The 21,378-nt window shown below is 42.4% G+C and overlaps 1 protein-coding gene across 1 annotated transcript in view; it reads left to right on the top strand.

The window, feature by feature from the left end:
• Positions 1-14,881: 14,881 nt before the first annotated feature.
• The window catches only part of LOC112239740 (centlein), a gene marked incomplete at its 3' end in the record, with an annotated part of 35,653 nt that continues 29,156 nt past the window's right edge, over positions 14,882-21,378 (top strand). Inside the window, exons 1-4 of the mRNA XM_042313984.1 lie at positions 14,882-15,214; positions 15,766-15,853; positions 18,697-18,785; positions 21,128-21,212. Coding sequence (XP_042169918.1) covers positions 15,770-15,853; positions 18,697-18,785; positions 21,128-21,212 — 258 coding nt within the window. The remainder of the gene's footprint in view (positions 15,215-15,765; positions 15,854-18,696; positions 18,786-21,127; positions 21,213-21,378) is intronic.

Raw genomic sequence — 21,378 nt, 5'->3', positions numbered from 1 at the left:
AATGTAGAGCTCTCTTTGAAAGCAACTGTGAGTGGAAACATAATATAAATATACCCGATCCTTTCCTGTGAGATAAACTAAAGATTCAAGCAGCTCTGAGTCACAGAGAGAGAATAAGACACAAAACAGAAAGGCATCGTCCTAGATCTGCATTGTACTAGATCTGCATCGTACTAGATCAGCATGGTACTAGATCAGCATGGTACTAGATCAGCATGGTACTAGATCTGCATCATACTAGATCTGCATCATACTAGATCAGCATGGTACTAGACCAGCATTGGACTAGATTTGCATCGTACTAGATCAGCATCGTCCTAGATATGCACTGTACTAGATCAACATCGTACTAGATCTGCATCATACTAGATCAGCATGGTACTAGATCTGCATCATACTAGATCAGCATTGTACTAGATCTGCATGGTACTAGATCTGCATCATTCTAGATCTGCATCATTCTAGATCTGCATCATACTAGATCAGCATGGTACTAGATCTGCATCATACTAGATCAGCATGGTACTAGATCTGCATGGTACTAGATCTGCATGGTACTAGATCTGCATGGTACTAGATCAGCATGGTACTTGATCTGCATGTTACTAGATCTGCATGTTACTAGATCAGCATCGTACTAGATCAGCATCGTACTAAATCATTATCATTCTATGTTCAAGCAGATATAGCTTGACTAAAACATATTATCTCAATTACTCCAACTACCTCGTACCCCTGCACATTGACTCGGTACCAGTACTCCTTGTATATAGCCTCATTATTGTTATTTTCTTGTAAACTTTTTTTTAAATTTAGCTCATTTTTCTTACTTTTTAATTGCATTATTGGGAAAGGGCTCGTAAGTAAGCATTTCACGGGAAAATGTCTACACCTGTTGTATTCAGCGCATGTGACACATACAATTTCATTTGAAGGGAGGTTGTCAATGTGAAATGTTGTGGTTCTACAAATGCTGAGGAGGAGCCAAATTACAACAAAAACATTGCTTAAGACGTACTGAACCTTCATATGAAAATGAGACATCAGGCAAGTAATAAAGTCATGAAGACACAAAGCCTGAAGCAACTTCCACTCAATCCTTCCCTTAACAGACACCTATAGAAGGACTCCCTGGTGTGTCTGACTGGGAGATTCACACGTGGGCCTCTACCACTGCTACTAACACTAACACCAGCAACCAGATCATCTGTGTTCAAACCACAGGCCCTAACTTGGACACAACCCATCTGATACTGTTACTCTTTAAACTGGTTCCATAGGACAGATGGAACTCATGGTTGTAAGTGGCATAATGATGATGAGTGCTTAGAGACATGTTCAAAACTGAAAGTTTTGTTGGGGTAAAGAAGAAGAAAGGAAGAGAGAGAGAGAGAATCGTTAAAAGTCGATTCAGGTGAAAATAACATTGTCCCTGACTGGGTTAGACACTCAAGCAAATAATTCCAAAGTCAACATGCTACTTTTCAGTTCCTCAGGAATTATTCATGGGACACCACTTATCTTGTCATATCTGATTTCTTCCACTGTAGTTTTTGGAGGGGAGGAAGGCAGGAAAGACACCTTTAGGGCAAATTATTCTCATTTAATCAAATCACTCCATGTGGCCTAAGGGGGTCTACTCCAAGACACTCAAATCACTCCATGTGGCCCAAGGGGGTCTACTCCAAGACACTCAAAGCACTAGAAGGTGGGCTAATGGTTCTCACACCCACACAAAAAAAACTCCTCAGTGAGATGCAATGTAAAAAGTGTTAGTTGTTTCAACTTAAAAATATGAATTACCTCGTTGGCGTAAAATGTTAAGTAATGTATACTTTTTACAGTGGTGGGCTTTCAGAAAAAGGGAGGAATACTGAGAAAAAGAGAGAAAAAATGTAGTGAGAGTGGGAGAGCATAAGAAAGGCAGACAGGGTTCTGGAGTTCCCATCATTTCTACACCGAATCTCCCGGCTCTTTCCACATGGCACGACGTCGAACAACTTACTCCGGGAGTAGGCTAGTGAGTCCGAGAGAGCTATAAAATATAAATTATACCACATAACCTTATACCTCCCAGTTGAGTCATTCAGTTACACTGAGACTCCTGTTGGTTACACAGACAGCCATAGCTCTCTCCCTCTCTCTCTCTCTACTCTTTCTACACTCTCTCTCTCTACTCTCTCCATTTCTATAGCGTCGACATGAATTACTTCCTCTCCCCCTTAAAGAACGTATGGATTACAGCTGAACTGCAATTTCCCTACCGATCATTCCCTAGCCAACCCGGTGACATTGAAGTGTTTATTTTACACTGGCGGCCCATAATTAGTTCTGTGCAAAATCAATTAGGCCCAGTGCAAAATGACGTCCGAATCGTAAAGGAATGGTGACTGTGTGTTCCGTGACACGGTAAAATAAAATATAAACCGCGCAGTCGTGTATTTCTCAGCAGCACTGCAGTTGGTCTGAATGGCTGCTATCATTTCTCCTCTTGAACAAATAAAGAGTTTGTGGGAGTGTAATGCACACGCCTTGTGCATGTTTAAAGTAACAGTCCAAACCTTTACTGTAAAACAGAACAGTTAGTTGAGTTCTCCTTTGATTACTTAGAGTTACTCACCAATTTGAAACATATTAATCTATTATTAAGATGGGATACATACAATGTCTAGACTAACCTCACTTTAAGAAAGTGACTAGTCCTGTGCTTCACTGCATTTTTGGAGAAATACTTAACTGTACACAAACAAGTGTCATTTTACAGTTCAAACATTTCTCCCAGCTTCTAGTCTTAAGACTCGGCTTGTGATCTGATTCAGTTGTAGTCCACTGATTGAATCCCTCTCCGTAACACATCGACGGTATTGTCCTTTTACAACTCTTCACGGAGATATTAACTAGAGGACAATTACGCCTGCAAGACAAAACACATCTTAAATCTTCATGTAAAAACTATCATTTCACTTATTCATTTGAAACCTGGGGTGGAAAAGTGTGTCCAAATGGTAGAATGTCTTAAGAGGGAATTGGAGAAAGTCTATGCAAGTGTGTGTGTATTAGATTTTCTTCCCTCCACACTGGGGGAAAAAGGTCATTCATGTCTACCAAATGTATATTGTTTTAAATCAAGTACATCTCCCACTGTGCTTTTCATTAAGTTACTGCCTGAGATCTAATTTGTTTTAAGATTTCACAGTGTCTTTGTTTAGTCCTAATGCCTGCAGCTTCGGTTTCAGTGTCCTTTTCAAAGGCTTTTGTCTCCAGCCACCAAGACGTTCAGAACCCCTTTCTCTCAAAATATGACCTTTTCTGTCATTGCCAAGACACACTATCGCTAACACCAAGGCTTTATTAGAAGAGTGGACGAGTGGAGAGGAGCAGGGAGATATCAGACTGTGTGTGTTTTTTGTTTAACTATCCTTGTGGGTACCAGAAGTCCTCACAAGGATAGTAAAACATGACAATTCGGACATGGGGGACATTTTACCGGTCCCCACAAGACAAAATGCTATTTTAGGCTGAGGGGTTAGGTTTAGGGTTACAATTAGGGTTAGGGTTAGAATTAAGGTTAGGGTTACAGTAGGTATAGCTTTAGAGTTAGGGTTAGGTTTAGGGTTAAGGTTAGGTTAAGGAAAGGGCATTTCACAGTAAAACCTGCACCTGTTGTATTGGGTGCATGTGACAAATACCATTTGATTTGATTTGAAGGGAGGTTGTCAATGTGAAATGTTGTGGTTCTACAAAAGCTGAGGAGGAGCCAAATTACAACAAAAACATTATTTAAGACGTACTGAACCTTCATATGAAAATGAGACATCAGGCAAGTAATAAAGTCATGAAGACACAAAGCCTGAAGCAACTTCCACTCAATCCTGCCCTTAACAGACACCTATAGACGGACTCCCTGGTGTGTCTGACTGGGAGATTCACACCCTACATTTAGGGTTAGGGAAAATAGGATTTTGGATAGGAATCAATTATATGGTCCACACAAGGAGAGCAATACAAAAGTGTGTATGTGTGTGGCATGGTGTTCCACCCCTCCACTGAGTAAACAAGAGCATTGTTTACGTGTTTCTGGGTTATTGATGTGTTTCTGGGTTGTTTGAGCAGAACGGGCAGAAGCAGTAGATACCTGTCTGGGTGACACACTTCCCTTTCTTTCCCTGCCTCTTTCCCCCCCTCCCTCTATCTGTCTCCTGCCCTTTGTTGACAAAAGTATCTTGGTGACTGCAAAAAGTGTACATGGAGACATGAGGCGTCGGTTCACACACACATACACACACACGCGCACACACACACAATCCCTTCTCATCACAGAAGACACTCAAATGAGAGAGAAAACACCGCCATATTTTTAAATGGGTTCAACCTCATCACTTAACACCCTTCCAGTCTCAATGAAGAGAGAACAAGGAGGGAGAGAGGGAAAAAAATACCATAAAAACTCCTTAAAGAGGAGAGAAAAGAAGAAGAGATCAAATGATCCAGGCGGTGGGGACAGGCGGCGCGGGGTCAGAGCAAGAGAGCACCAAGCAGCCCTGCTCTTCATTAACACTGGCTCTCAGGGGGTCCAGACTGGCCCTACCTGTCCATGAGATTATTGAACCGGCTAACCAGCAGCTCCCCTCTTCAAGACTAACCAGCAGCTCCCCTCTCCAACTCCTCAGTCAAGGCCCAGAGGAATCCCAGCCCACCGCCGCTGCTGTCTGACAACTCTGGCCCTGAGTTTCTCTGTCTGCTACATGGAAGAAGTGCTCCTGCTTCTTCATTGTCTTCTCCCCTCCCTTCACTCTTCGTTCCATGTATCACTTTTACTGTCTTTTCCAATCTTCTACTTTTGTCTTATTTTCTTTACCCCCCCCTTCCCTTTTTAGCTCTCCTTCTCTCCCTTCCTCTACTTTACTTCCCCTGTCCTTTCCTTGTCTGAACCTCGAGAGAGAGAGAGAGAGAGAGAGAGAGAGAGAGAGAGAGAGAGAGAGAGAGAGAGAGAGAGAGAGAGAGAGAGAGAGAGAGAGAGAGAGAGAGAGAGAGAGAGAGAGAGAGGAACGACGGAGTGTCGACTTGCGACATGGCAGGCAAGATGAAATGCATGTGAAAGGGCCCAGGCTAGTAGCAGCAGCAGATAAAAGTAATCAAATAATACTCCTGGAATGCAAATAGGCATTCTCTGACTGCAGCACAACCATGAAACATCACTGACAGGCTCCCCAGATTAGGACTAAACATTATGCAAAGCGCTGAACCCATAAACTGAGTGGAGCAGTCAAAGTGAAGGAGGGAACAGGCTCTTTTCTGTGGTGTAGAAGGGGCCTGTGATCTTTTTCTCTCTACCTCTCTCCCGACTCCTCTACCCTTCAGAAATGTCCATGTAGAAATGTGTTACTCTGGCATGAAATGCCTCTGTGTTCTGCTCAACTCCGATTGCCTGACTTTTAGGGAAGGTGGAAGCAAGGCCACATAGACATAGACACACACATAGGCTACAGGAATGCATGACAGAGAGAATGTATTAACACTGTACGCTAATACATTGTAAATGGTTCAGTCTTCAACAATACAATGTATTTTAGATTGTATACATGTACTCAACCAGCTGTTGCAAAAATAGTTTTTCTGATACACACATTTTTTATTTTTTTTGGTCCTCAAGTCAAGACATAAAAACACCTAAAAACTACTGTATTTAATAAAACTGAAAACATCTTATAATAACATCAAATTCACAGCTGTAGGCTGTGTGTTTGTTTGTTTTTAGGAAGCTGCACAATTTCCTGGTACACTCTAGGAAACCAAATGAAACCAAGCCAAGAGCTACGAGTATCACTGTTCACTGTATCACACATTAATCACTTAAAAGTCACTTCAAAAGTTGTTCAAGTATTTCAACCCATTAGTACTATGTGCATGTTAAATGTGTAACACAGGAATATATTCATCATATGGAAATGTTTACAAAATGATAAAGTTGTGTTTGGAAAGGGTTCAAATTGAGAGTGCAATATAGTGGGAACATGTTTTGTTATGATACGTTTTTGATATAGCAGTGTGTAAATATACACACAAATGTACTATTGATGATGTTTTACATTGCTTTACATGGTGTCATCTTTAAAATAGCATTTCAAATAGTATCTTTTGTTGTGTATTCTATCATCATTTGTTTAATCAAAGGTAGGCTACATTGTGTAGGCCAAAGACTGGGGTGAGTAGTTGACACTGAAAAATGTCCCTGTATAATCGTTATGCACGGTCTAACAATCAACAAGATCTGAAAGTGACATCGTGACAATTATCACTGACCGTGTAAGTTCATAAATTTAAGGGGGAGATATGTTCGGGACATTTTGTAAAAAGTTTCAGTATGGTTAGACTGTCTGTCTGACTGTGCTCACTAATGGGCACCTGGGGTAAAATCACACAGCTCCATTTTCAAGATCAAGAAACACAAAACAACAAAATTGTAAAGCCTAAAATAATATTCATTCTCATTTATTATAAGTTATAATAATGTTATAATAATGTGCGTTGCAGTGAGGGAGTTTTATATGGGCCACCAACATGTTGATTGAATAAGGTTCACATAAGGTAGGCTAAATAGAAGTTGTATTATAATAACAGTCTATAAAAGCCTATTCTAAATATTGCCTATATCCAAATCAAAATATAATATTTGTAAAGTATGTGGAAAGAGTAAACAAAATATCATGAATGCATGAATTATTTGTGTGCATTAATTATTTACAACTTTCTTGGGGCAATAATAGGCCATAACAGGACAGGCGCCGGTTAGAAAAAGTTATATCAATTTTTGTAATCCAGCTCCATACCTGATACAGGGCTTCAGTTGAATGGGTAAACAGTTTCAAAATCATATTTACCATTTCTGCATGTTGTATAGGGAAGACCCGGGTCCTGGGCTCTCGAACTTGCCGTCCTCGAATGTCTGATTTCGCCCTCAAGTGGGGGACTTCTCCCCTGATATATTACAGTCTGAAGTAATTAAAAAGTCGGCGTCGTCCCCGCAAGAAAAGTATTGACTCGTGCGCAATAACAGTTTTATGACATCTGATTGAAAACGGAGACGCGTCTTCGTTTCAGGTTTTGATCCTGAGAAATGAACACTTTCTGGTTCAATGAGAAAATACGTTCCTTGTCAGAGCAGAACAGAATACGTTGCTTTGGAACACACCGTCGGTCTCGGGATATGAATGCAGGCAGAGGCACGACTGTCCCCTTCCAAAACGTGAACCAGGAGATGCCGAGGGAAATCGCTGACAGCGTCTTCGGGAAAAAAAGGCGAATAAATCTATGCTTGTGAGGAGAAGACAGTTTTCCCTAGTCCCGACCCGGGCTCTCTCCGATATTTATTCTGCTAAATCAGCTGTACGCTCCGAGGACACGTCGCGGACGATAAGGCTTGGTTGGAGAATTAGGAAAGTGGCTTCTGGAAGTTGGGCTCCAGCGGTACACAATCTGACAGGACTCTCGGGGCTGTTATACGCCTTGTGAATGTAACCTGAGTGACTGTGGGTCTTGAGTTTGAGTCCGTCACGGTGTTGTGTCAGGGTAAAGAGGCACATCTGTGTGTGACAATGCGCCAACTCGACTAAACCCCTACCCTGCGGACATGAAAAATCATGGAGAGGTGCTTAGCCTTTTATAATTTACGAAACACTTGTACTTTTATTTCCCGTAAGAGATAGGATCCCGTTAAATAGCCTACTGTAACCTGTTGTTCTGTTTGTTTATGGGAAATGGTTGTTAGTAGGCTAAATTAGGTATTATCAAAATATTTCATCATGGGAAAATTAATTCTCAATTAAATTAACTAAATATTTGAAACATTAAAGGTTCCAAATTCATAAAACAATAATTATTACATCGAAAAATGTTATCAGATATTTTGTATAGGCCCTATCAAGCTTTCAAGGTGATGCTAGTTATACTCCAAAGTTGACTTAACTTCGTTTCAATGTTTACATATACTGTACCCAGTACCCACATAATATTTTTCAGTTCACATTATGGTGAGCAAACTCAGATTTCGCTCAACCGCACGCACACACACACACACACACACACACACACACACACACACACACACACACAGCTATGTCTTACTATATTGATTCCGATTCTAAATCTTATTTTCCCTAACCTTTACCCCAACTCCAAACCTAACCACTTACCCCTAACCTTAACCCCTAAGCCTAAAATATTATTTTTTACAAGTGAGGACCGGAAAAATGTCCTCACTTTTCTGAATTTGAGTTGGTTTACTATTCTTGTGAGGACTATAGTAAAGTGTGTACACACACACACACAAACCCCCCCTCCCCAAAAGGGCTCAGAGATGAGTGAGATGCTTCACAATTCAAACTAGTGCATCAAGTTGCTCCAGTACAGCAGGAGGAAGGAATGCTTGAGGACACTGATGTTTCCCCCATGTTTCCCCAATGTTTCCCACATGTTTCCAACATGTTTCCTAAGTTGTGTCCCTCTGCTGATCCTCTGATGTGTGCTGTCTCTCATTAATGTTTCACTGTGCACTTGTTTTTACCAGGGGTTTGCTGCTCAACATTTGACTGAGGCATCTCAAGAGTCAAGAGGGGAAGGGGAGAGAGGAGGGTGGAGAGAAAGATATATAGAGAGAGAGCAGTCAGTGACTGGCTACTCAGTCTCTACTTTTGGACCTAGTGAAAGTGGAATCCCAAGGCAGTCATTTCTATCAAGTTGAGCGTCTGGAAGAAGAAGCCCCACTCACATGTTTGGTCAAGGGGTAAATAATAGATCAGGGATTAGACTTGTGCTGAATTCATTCTGGGGGTAACAAGCTAACTCCGGTCCCAGGATATGCATATTCATTGGTTGGGCCAAGGCCATGGGAGGATAAAGACCATATGCCTGTTTGTTAGGGAGATAGAGCTTAAATCCAGCTAATTAAACAAGATATTACATAGCTCCGTGAGCAACAAAACAAGCCTTTTAAGGATTGTCCAGGAAATAGAAGTGCTACAACTCAGGGGGGGGGGATAATATAATGATATGGGTCTCTTTGATAGCTTCAAAGGGCCTCAATAATGTTATATGGCTTTGAAAGTGATTTTTCTTCCCCCAATTTATTCGTCATGTCAAACAAACTGTTAATGATAGGGCTGATTAGTGTTGTGACATATTAAACGGCTACACTAATGATGCTGGAGACATCCATGTTGGTGTGAAGTCGCCACCTCGTCTGCCATTAGCATATTGTCAAGCACGGATGTCTAATTTGATTACGCTTATAAACACAGGCAGTTCAACTAATTAAAGTTACTCAGCAAGTGGTAAGGAGAATGTCCAAGCTCAGCCCTTCTACAGTTTGACATCTGGATTAAAAATATATTATAAAGCTCCTTCATTTACTGAAAGAGCACAAAACTAAATGTGCGTCTCACACACACACACACACACACACACACACACACACACACACACACACACACACACACACACACACACACACACACACACACACACACACACACACACACACACACACACACCGTCTCTCTGCAATGAGTATAGGTTTATCTGTCCCCATGACAGGAACCTACCTCTCTCACTAATTACCCAGAGGGGTTATTGATGATGAGCTATTGAACCCAGAGTTGGAGGCCCTCTCCCGGGGATGGCAGTCAGCTATCACAGCCTACAAGGCCATTCTACGCTGGGTTTCTGTCCATCTGTCTGGGAAGCAGCAGTTCTCACTGAGAAAAGGTCAATTCGATCATATCATGGAAGGCAGAGGGGAGCGGAAAGGGGAGGGACCACAATCGGGCACCACACACACACCTGCTCTAATTCTGCTCTGACTGACTGCTTTCTGCGAGGACATTCTGGGCTGTTTGGCCGGGGGCTCGGTGACATTCTGAACCTGTGAGAATGTTCAGTATGATCACCTCACCTCTGATGTAATATGTTCACTGCAGTGGGTGCTGCTGAGGGCTCATAATAACGTCTGGAACAGAGCAAATGGAATGGCATCAAACACCTGGAAACCATGTGTTTGATGTGTTTGATACTATTCCACTGAACCCACTCCAATCATTACCACGAGCCTGTTCTCCCCAATTAAGGTGCCGCCAACCTCCTGGGGTTCATTGTTCATTACTTGGAAGTTTCATGAACTAGGCTTGTACTGCACATGTCTGACTCCCAAGGTCTATGTTGAGTGTAATTGAAGTGTTATGTCACGCGCGCCTGACAGTCGTGTATCTGTCTCTCCAAATATACAGGTAACTGACAAAATAAAGAAAACTCTTGATCACTTGGTCATACAGGCTAGAAAAATGCCCAGTGGCCCATTATTTTGTCTACCATGTCTAGAAGAAGAGATCTCAGTGACTTCTCAAAGGAGCTTAGAGGGTTTAAAGGGTGTGTGTGTGTCTGTGTGTCTCAGTCACCAGACATCAACCAAATTGAAGACTTATGGGAGATTCTGGAGCGGCGCCTGAGACAGCGTTTTCCACCACCATCAACAAAACACCAAATTATGTAATTTCTCGTGGAAGAATGGAGTCACATCCCTCCAGTAGAGTTCCAGACACTTGTAGAATCTCTGCCAAGATGCACTGAAGCTGTTCTGGCAGCTTGTGGTGGTCCAACACAATATTAAGACACTTTATGTTGGTGTTTCCTTTATTTTGGCAGATACTTGTATATCTATTTCCATCTCAGCCATTGTCTTTTTATCTCCTCACTTTAGGGTAAATCCATTTGAATTCAATTACTTTTTGAGAGCATCCCTTCTGATAAAAAAATAAAACTTTCCATACTGTACATGTTTGTTCATGGAAGAAGTGGTCAGAATGTGAGTTTTAGGACCTGAATGCCAAAACATTCAGGAGATAGATGTCCTCAAAGTTGACCCATTTTGCATACCCCACCATACCATGAGACATCCATGTTTTTATCACTGGAAAAGATAAACAGTTGAGTTTGATATCAATTTACAGCTTCTTTAATGTTCTGGCGTTCAGGTCCAAAAACTAACTTTCTGACCACTTCTACATAATATGTATGGAAGGTTTTGTTCAAATCAAAAGGGGTGCAGTCAAAAAAAGTGACTGTATTCAAATGTATGTACCCTTTAGTAGAAAATACATAAAAGACCTAAAACATGATAAACCATAGTTTCAATAGTGTGCTCCTTGTTCCACGGTGAAATTGTCACATGTTCTCTCTCTGTACAGTATCTGACCGCCAGGCCCTAGATGCTACCTCTCGAGGGAAATGCGAACTCAAACACAACCTCACTACCTTGCTATGCCCTCTCAGTCAGTCAGTACCCAGCCAAGGACAAGACAAGGCCTACCAATGCAGAGTCCTGGGAGAAATACTCAGACTCCTCTTTCCCACACTATACCAGGGGGGAGTGGCACACCACATGGGTGAGCCATGGGTAAGCTTGGACCCGGGGCTCATGACACTACGCCCCCCTCCCACGGTGGCCCCCAGGAAGTTGGCTCTCCTCTCATCAATCCTCCCATTATGAGCAGGGCCTGTCTGCTGAGGATGGCTCAGAAGGTCATCAGATGGGAGTTAAGAAGAGGGCCAGAACCGGGGCTGAACTGAGGGGCTTGTGCTGGGGGGATGTGTGTGTGTGTGGGGGGGGGGGCACTATAGTTGTCTGATTTAGGTACACAGATAGGTTTAGTGTGGGAGAGGGGTGAAGAGGGGGGAGGAGGGGGGAATCAATGGCCTCTCTGTCATTGGGTATTATGAGACTTGAGGCGCGAGTTCCCACAAGGTTGAACATGAGAATGGCTCATGCTTGATGTCAAGACTGAGCGACTGATATCATTCTCTAGTCCAGTTGAGAAAAATAGCTGCAGGGTGTTTCATTTTTTCCACACTGTCACAATGTCCAAAATTCTCAGCAGATATTAAACATCCAAGTTCATGAATATTTGCAGATATTCAAAAAAAGTGAGCTATATACAGCCGTTCACGTTAAAAAGCCACCCAATGTCATATCCACCCATCCATATTCATCAGATTAGCCACCCACACTTCTGTAATGAAACCCATCTCAGAGAACAGAGCCCTCAGTGGAGCAGCAAAGTGACTGTGATGTCATATGAGACTCAGTGCTCTCACAGGTTGGAATCTCATTTCCATTCTGGAATGAGAGAGACATTCCGCTAAACAGAGTTCAAATTGACATCCCAGCTGACACTTGTACTTCCTGTGTATCTTCAAAGGCAACACGACTTGTGACTCTTTAGTCAGCGTGATCGTAAGCCCCCTGTTCGTTCTGTTGGTTCTCACCTCCCTCAGTTGGAATCAAAGGTAACGTTATTATGCAGACGACAGTCCTCCTACCTGAGGTGGCAGGCGGAGACAATTATACTTCCCCGGAATTCTCCACGGAATGTCGCTCGCTTCCAGGCTCGGCTTCCCTTCCTCCCTCACTCCTTCTCAGCCAACCAGGTGCTTGTCACTTGTTTCCTGAATTTTTCATGCAGATGGAGGCATTTGCATGATCAAGATTCCGTGTTGTTTCTCCACATCCGTGCTGATTTTATTTTATTCACTGTTCTCTGTCTGTGTGGCTCTGTGGAGAGAGAAGGCAAGAGAACAGTATGCTCATTGGGACTACCACAGTGTAAAGCCTACTCATTTTATGGGCTGGCTCGTCACATCAGAACACTGGTGGCAATTAGGGCTGAGTGGCCTCAAAGACACTCGACTCACAAGACAAGAGTCAATTGAACATCTTTAACATAATGTTCTTCTGACTTACATATCACTGCATATGCTATGTGAGGGATTTTCTTATGCTCCATCAATTTACAGTGACAATACAATGCACTTAATTCACAGTAAGCCTGAAAATAACACATAAGTCCTGTACAATTAATCTTTGCACCCAAAACCATGTGCTACATTTATGAAACAGTCTGTCACGAGACACTAGTCTGTAATTGACGGGAGAGGAGGAGGACAACATAAAGAGATGGTATACTGGATGTATTTCTCAACTAACATTTCAGGATGACTCACAGGCAGTATATTGTACCCGGAGAGAACTGGGCACACACACACACTGCACACGGGAACACCTGTTTTTCTCAGAATAATGAACTTAAATAAAACGATATAACCTGTCACACATCTTAAAACGGTGTGATGAAAGACGAACGGGAGCCAAATCAAAAGACGAGAGTTTGTGTTCAGTCAGTCAGGACTTGAAAAAGTATTTTTTATTTTCAAATGCAGGAAGCACACATCAGTGGTGAGATGAAGGGGTCTGGCTGAGAGCTGCGTTTTATGTGCGTAAAATGTTCCTCAGATGTAGATTAATCTATCATTAAGAGGACAGACAACAAACACTTAAAAGGGGAGACACACACTGCTCCAGACATCCTCAGAGACCGTGTAAGACACACTGTCAAAACATGGTGGAACATGTTGCAGTAATGTAACCTGTATTGGAAACGATGAGGGCCAAATAACATGAAAAGGGGATGTGTGTGAATAGGGGGGCTTCAGCCATAAACATTGAATCATGTTTTCTGGATGTGAGGTATTATGTTATATAAAATAGGCCTATACTTATCACTAAAATGACATGGCTCCTTTTACACAGGATGTTGTAATTGTTATTTAATCATATTTACTTTGGAGGTTTGTGGATGACATTGGCTGCATTTAGACAGGCAGCCCAAATCTGATCTTTTTTTCACTAATTGGTCTTTTGAACAATCAGATCAGCTCTGTAATATACCTGATGTGAAAAGATCTGATGTGATTGGTCAAAAGACCAATTAGTGGGAAAATAAATCAGACTTGGGCTGCCTTTGTGAACGCAGCCATAGAGTGCCAATTTATTTCTAACTGTGCATGCACCTGATATCTGGATGTAATGGGCCTGAATTAGTCATACATCTAATCACTGATTGGGACCCCATAGAAAGTCACTGGTGACGTTTGTCCTCCTCTGTAATGATATAAAGTGGGGAACAAACCCATTTTCCAGTGATCCAGATCCAGGCTCCTAAATGGATGATTGGTCACCATCTCCATTAAACAAGGAGCTTTGTTGGGAGGCAGGCAAGAGGAGAAGAGAAAATCTGATTCATACAGTATAAATGCCATGTGTCCGTCTGTGCAAGTCTAACAGGGCAGATGTTGCACATTACGCGCCAGTCTACTGCCTCTGAAACCGCTCCACAAATGAGGATCCTAATGAGAGGCACTGCTTGTGGGTCAAGGAACAGCCTAATCGTGCTAAGTCAATTGATTTATTTTTTTCTTTCTCTGTCTTTTCTTTTTCTCAGCCGGGCAGGCAGAAGGACCAGACAAACAGAGAGAGCAGATGAACCAACATTTGTGTGAATGAACAACGGAGTTGCCAGTCCTCATATTTCTTCATTGTAGTATCTCTTCTCATCTTTCATGCCTGGCCACTCATTACAGTGCATGCAAGCATGAGTCCATCCATATGTTGCTGCATGTCCAGCAAAACAGCATATTTTTCCCATACCAAGAATGTTAAACATTCATACTAACTGCTAATGATAAACAATTATCAAACTAAAAAGTAGGACAAGTGGTAAGTAATTAACTGTAAAAAGGAGAAGACCAAGAGTAGGCAAATGCAGTAGGCTACACTGATAGTGGGCTGTGGCTGTATGCATGCATTTCCCCTTAACACACCGATTACAGTGTGATTGACTTTACTAAAGAACATATTCATCAAAAAATGAATACGTTATCTCCTACTAGGTATTTTCCAACAGGCTTTGACATTTCAAACAATTAGAGCGCTGCTTTCAGTTACTTCCTAATACGTTGGCGTGTCGTAAAAACTGACGTTTCGGAAGTACGCTGACGTATGGGGAAGTAAAAAACGGAAAACAGCGCGCTTGTTTGAAATGGAAAAGGCGTCTCGGTAGCTATTGACAACAGTGTGATTCACTCAGAAAGTGTACATTTCGTCTTGCAATATTTTGTAGACAGCAATACATACCCTATATGCACGGATAAATATACAGTCGTCCCTTAGGATACGTATGCTTGCCGTCCACAATGATGCTGTTCAATGCATGGACTTTTGACATGTAACGTTATCGTTCAACTTAGCCAGCTGCTAACGTTAGCTCTTCCTACTTTGCTTTGTAACGTTAGCTACTCTCTCCGACTGAGAAAGTTGTCAACACCCAAGGTAATCTTTGTTTACTTACCGCCGACTGGCTAACTAAACAGAGTAGAACACCTGTTGCAGTGCATGGTCGTGCTTCACTGCTGGGCTCACCTTCAGTTATAGGCTAGCTAACGTTAGCTAGCTAGCTAACTGGCAAACCAGCTAGTCTCTATGGTCTCTTCAAAGTTACTTCTCCCTTTTGTCTTTGTTGAAGTGAAGCTAGGCTACATACGAAAATGTCCTCCCGGTACAGGACCATATGTAGCTAGCTAACTTTGCTAGCTACGAAAATGTAATATTAGACGACCACCTAGTTGAATGGAACTAGTCTTGAGGACAATTAGTAACACCTGTTGACTTGTCTCTGTCATTAGAGCTCTAACGTTATTCCCAAATCAATAGTGCAGCAACAACACTGATCACTACGGGCTCGATATTACTATACAGTCTAATCTAATGTATATCTATATAGTGTTGTCTCTAGCTAGCTTTCTACTGTAACGCTGAAGCTTACTGTATATTGATGAGAAAATGTGTACTGCCTCCATTTTCTTTATTTTTCTCTTTTCCAGCTCTATGATGGCTACTAGAGACAGCAGTCGCATCATGCTGCTGAAGGAAGAAGTGAGGAGTTTGTCTGAGGAGTTAGTGCAATGCCAGGTGACTGTGCTGGATGGTATTGTTTATGTTGTCAACAGCTGAATCTAGCTATGTTGTTGCCAACATTTTCTGTGTTTAAAATAAATCAGTTTATACACAACATCTCAACCTGCATTGGCTACTTCACAAGTGAACAGTTTCTAAGTGCTTACAAATGCACACGGCAAGATCCTAATAAACATAGGAAAATATTGATAGATGCAACTTATATGATATTTAGAAGACGCTTTGACTTAGTCATGTGTGCATACATTCTTTTTACATATGGGGGGCCCAGGGAATTGAAACCACAACCCTGGCGGTGCAAGCGCCATGCTCTACCAACTGAGCCATACAGCACCAACTTAGGTAATACATCTAGCTCTGTAACCACAATAGCAATGATAGATTTACATGAAGTTGAGCTTTTTGCCCTTTCCCTTGCTACTGCACATTCCCTGCACCATAGGCTATGACCATTTCATATTTGGGTCATAGGCTAATCAGTGAGTTTCAGCGTTTAGAACATTGCAGATAGAAACTGATTTATAGAACTGAACTCCCAGTTAATCACAAACACATTTGATCTACACATTATATTTCTTTCTAGAACATACTATAACGTTGCATCCTCCTAAACGAGTCTCAGTCAGTCTCTCTCTCTCTCTCTCTCTGATGCTGTGATGGAGAGATGCTGTCTTGTCGTTACAGGCTCGCCACCAGGTGGTGCCTAAAAACATAAACGGTGGATTTACCTGAAATCAGTGTCTCACTTTGCATATTCACACGCACATCTTGGAGAAGCTCACCTCTGTGAGTGTGTGTATATGGACAAATATTTCACTCTACACTATACAAGACTCTGCCTTTTGAGTCCAGCATAGATCATTGCTTGTTTAAAGTAGTTAATTTTTTATTTGTTGTTTCTTGATGTGTTCTGAGATTCCGAAGAAGGCCATTGAAGGCTGAAACATCAATCTATTAAACTTGTTTAATAAAACAAGCAAAACAATGAATTGTGAGTGAGCCTTTTCCTGTCCAATGATCCCAAAATGTATTGAAGGGAGTATTACTCGTTTCAAGGTACAGTATAAAGCACTGACCAGCATTTGTAGATTTTACAAAACACTCTTATCCAGAGTGACTTACAGTAGTGAGTGCATACATTTTCATACTGGTCCCCTGTGGGACTCGAACCCAGAACCCTGGCGTTGTAAGCATCATGCTCTACCAACTGAGTTACAAGGGACTACTTTGTATGGCCTGTCTGTCAGACCTGATCCAGACCGAAGTCACTCACAACCTCCATTACATCAACCAGTTACTGTATTTCTCATCTATTGAATTGACATGAATCACTTCTCCTCGGTGGTCTGGGGAGAGAAAGAGCATCAATGATTCTGTCTGTCTCTTAGTGACTGTTAGACAGTGTTAGTTGTACCGTGTACCATTCAAATCGTGGCATTTGAAATGCCATTAATGTGTAAATTCTCTGGCACAGCGTTCTCAGGACCACCATTAACTACAAAGTGGCCCGTCTGTCGGCCAGAAAATGTTCCTACTTGACCATGCTAATTTTATTAATATGTGGCTGCATTCCAGGCCCACTTAGTATGTTTAGCCCATGGTCTTTCAAGGTCTGCAATTACAATTAATAATTCAGTGATCATCAAAAACACATTCGATACATCTCTAATACTGTGGAGAAGCCCTTGATATGGGTGGTGAGGGTCCTGGCGAGGAGTCTGACTGTCAGTATGTAAGGGGTAATGGCAGCCATAGGCCAGGAGAAGCGAGACCACCTATTTGATGTCAGGCCTCCATTTCTTAATTTGTCATTAACGGCAGTGCAGGACCAGGATTGGTGAGATCTCTATTCATCCAATAAGGATCGACTCTGCCCTCTCCACTTTGTATGTTCAGCCCATGGTCTACCAAGGTCTGCCTCCGCCATTTAGTAAATAATTGATTAGACACTTTTGAATGGGGTTTTAAAATTCATGTGCTAATTGGAGACCAGTAGATTCCAGTGGGAGTGATGACTTTTCATCTTGTGATGATGTGAAAATAATTTAACAGATGATTTTATATTAAGTCGATTTGGCATAATTCTATTTTTTAGTGTGCCGAAAATGTAGTTTTTAGATGTTTCTCATTAAATGTAATTTGGGTGCGGCGAGTCAATTTGAATGTGAAATGTGTCACAGGCGGAGGCTCTCAGGTGTCTCTGCGCCTTCCAGGACTCTCTCTGTCATCAATTTAGTGCTTCTCCTCCGCTAGTTACTTCAGAGCTGCAGAGAAAACCGTCCAGAATCAGATGCACTTTATTAATAAGGGATATGCTGCTTTAACTGCTGTTTTGGTTTGATCTCTAACTCCCCAGTCATGAATTGTGCATAATGACAAGTGTCAATGTAGCCTCCCCTTGAGCCGAAGGTCACACTCCAGTAATGTAATCTCTCTATAAAGACAGCACCATGATTAGAGAAGGCACACCACATCTAAAGTTTGATTTTGTACAAGCCATTTGAATTATTGATTGGGTTGTCCCCCCCCCCATATATGCTAATGTATTCAAGCATCTCATTGAATTATTTGTATTTCATTTAGAATTGCTATAACATCGCCTCTCACTAATTACATTTTAAGATGTGAGAAATAGTGTTATTATTTCATAAAAGGATGTCGAAAAATAGGAAATGAATTTCAGTATTTCTGTGCTATGTGTCTGTGTGGTTCATTAAGACTACCACATGCCACATTTTTAGCATAATGATTTGATTTAGTCATAATAATAAGATTTGAATATAATCATTCATAACCGTGAAATCTTATAACCATGAAATTGTTTGTTCTTTTCACAGGCTGACAAGGAGTTTGTGTGGTCCCTATGGAAACGCCTCCAAGTAGCCAATCCGGACCTGACCCAGGCCGTCAGCCTAGTGGTCGAACGGTGAGTTAGTAATTGAAACTGCTCCGAAATGTCACGGTTCCCTCTCACCCATACGTTATATCTCTGGAAGCATGGCCTGTAACTCATCTCCATACTACAACCTGTGAAGAAATGTTCAGGGCCTTTAAGATCTCCCAGAAATCCCATCTCCAATGGGAAACAGAGGTAGGTAGGGAAGTACGTCTGCTGAAAGTTATCCCAAGGTTGCGTGTGCGAGACACCTTGGACATTCTGGTGGGTTTACGGCTGAATAGTGCAGATGCTCCTTAAAGCCCTCTTATCTCCAGTCTAGCTGCTCAGCCATGGAAACCACCCACGTTAATGAAAACAGTCTCGCTCTGCTCCCATTCTAAAACTGGGAAAACGTTCACTGCCAAGTGCTTCGTTTTTTTTACGGGGATAAAACGTTAGATTGAAGATGACCTTTTGCGAGGGGCGGCTAAGCCTCACAGAATACATCAGCATGGGAACTGGTTGGAAAGAACAGGGGTTCAGGTATTTCAACTACTGCAGCCATACACGGTAGTAGTGTGAGTTCAGGCATGTCTGTTCTTTTCAAAACTTCTGTTGGAAAGTTGTTTGATTTAAAATGCTGTGTCAAAATGTTGTTTTTCGTAAAGCCACACCAAGCTCCTCGTACACAGAATGAAGATTCTAAAGAATCGTGGTGCAGGATTTCATTTCTTAATAAAGACTGTTCATTTCTGTTCATAACAAGCATTTCAATGTACTGTAGTAGACCTAGATGTGGAGTCCTTTTTATGCTAAATGTAGTAAAAAAAGACAATTATACCAAGATTTTGGCTCCTTTTCATGTAGTAGGTCTAGTAGGCCTGTATTCTACATTCCCCTGCCTTTTGGAGCATCAGACACAAAATAAAGCATGTCAGTTGGCAGGAGCCTCAGACGGTTGGTTTCAGGGGGAAAACATGTGTGCCAGGTTCAGGAACCTCTGTCTGTGTCTCAGGCAGTTTCCCCATCCCCCACAGCTCCGGCTAGGGAAACCCAACAAAGCATGTTGGTCCACAGGGGCCCAGGTAACATGCACCCAGAGAGTGTGTGTGTGTAGTCTATCAGCACACTGGCACCGCGCTGCACACGGCGGGTATATTGACATGATAATTGCGCCGACTCCAGTCAAGCGCCGGGCCTGTGGGGGATTCCAGCTGGTCTTGTAGCGATTGGATGGCTGCTCAGGACACGGTTAACACGGCAAAGGATACAAGGTAGCGCTTGACTCCGAGGAGACCAGGCATTCATTTCAATGTCCCTCCGGGGGGGAGAGCCAGCCATGGCATGGGGGGGAGAGGAGCCTGGATTGGGGTGGAGGAACGGGGAGAGGTGGGGGTTGGTTGGAGGGGGGGGGGTTCCCTGGTGATCTCAAGAAGCTGTTGAAACAAACTGGCCCCAATCGTTATTCTTTTGTCTCCACTCCCCAAACAGTGAACAGGAGAAAAGAGGCCTCAGCCAGAATGAAAGATATGCTGCTGGAGGAGGTTGCTGCTGCATGGCCCAATGGGGCGGAGAGAGAGCGAGGGAAAAAGTTTGCGGTGTTTGTGTGTGTGTGTGTGTGTGTGTGTGTGTGTGCTGAATAGGATTCCAGGTTTGATGTGGTCCTGGTAATTACCTTATCTGGAGAACAGTGAAATGACACTGGGGTGCTGATTGACATACTTCTGGTGTCTGCCTGCCTGCCTGTCTGCCTGCGCCCAGGGAGCCCGCTGAGTGTTTGAACACACAACTTTGGGTTTATCTTCTTTTCCTGTGACCTGCTTTTCTTTAAGGCCCTCTTTGTTGTAATGTGGTTGCCTGAGTTAAACAACATCAGTTATGTGCCTATTGCACAGATATTTGCTTGATATTGAGTGTTTCTGTGTTTTGTTTTGAAACTGTCATTTAATGTACTAGACATTAAAATAATATGCTATTATAGGGGTGACAGACTACATGCACTTGGCATATTCACTTCTCTGATAACATTCAATACTCTGTAAACCTGTGCACTGAATGGGTTTTCCCGTTGATTATGCGAATGAAGCTATCATTTCCCCTCAGATGAGCTTGTTTGCTGTCGTTTGCCATATGCTAGATCCTGTCAGTGGGTCTGTCACCACCACATCACCCTTATGCCTCCAAATGAAACCCATCATCATTAGCAGGACCAGAGAGTCGTTGCAGACGAGCTGCTAACGATGCTTCAGCTCTGGGCCTTGCAGTCACTTCACCGCTCTGCCGCTCTCTCTCTCTCCGTAGAAATAGAATGACAGATTGTATGACTCTGCATAGAACTAGAATGACATAAATTAACATTATATTTCTATGTTTCTCTGCGTCCCCAACAGAGAGAAATGGAAAGCTGAAGCCAAGGACCGCAAGGTGCTGGAGATCCTGCAGGCCAAAGACTACAAGATCCAGGAGCTGGACCAGGTATTGTTGTTATGACATGTGGAATGCATAGTGAGTGAACCATGCCTGCGTCGTATCCTGATGTCTGAATAGAGAAATCTCCCATAGGAATTTCTCTTCCATTTGATATGAAGGGATGCATTGAAATAGAATGCCTGTCTGAGTGAGAGTGCAAGTCCAGTCTAAC

The sequence above is a fragment of the Oncorhynchus tshawytscha genome, unplaced genomic scaffold (genome assembly GCF_018296145.1).
Source record: "Oncorhynchus tshawytscha isolate Ot180627B unplaced genomic scaffold, Otsh_v2.0 Un_contig_19442_pilon_pilon, whole genome shotgun sequence".
NCBI lineage: Eukaryota > Metazoa > Chordata > Actinopteri > Salmoniformes > Salmonidae > Oncorhynchus > Oncorhynchus tshawytscha.
The sequence above is the reverse complement of the archived record's forward strand: the minus strand, read 5'-3'. Positions and strand labels throughout refer to the sequence as shown.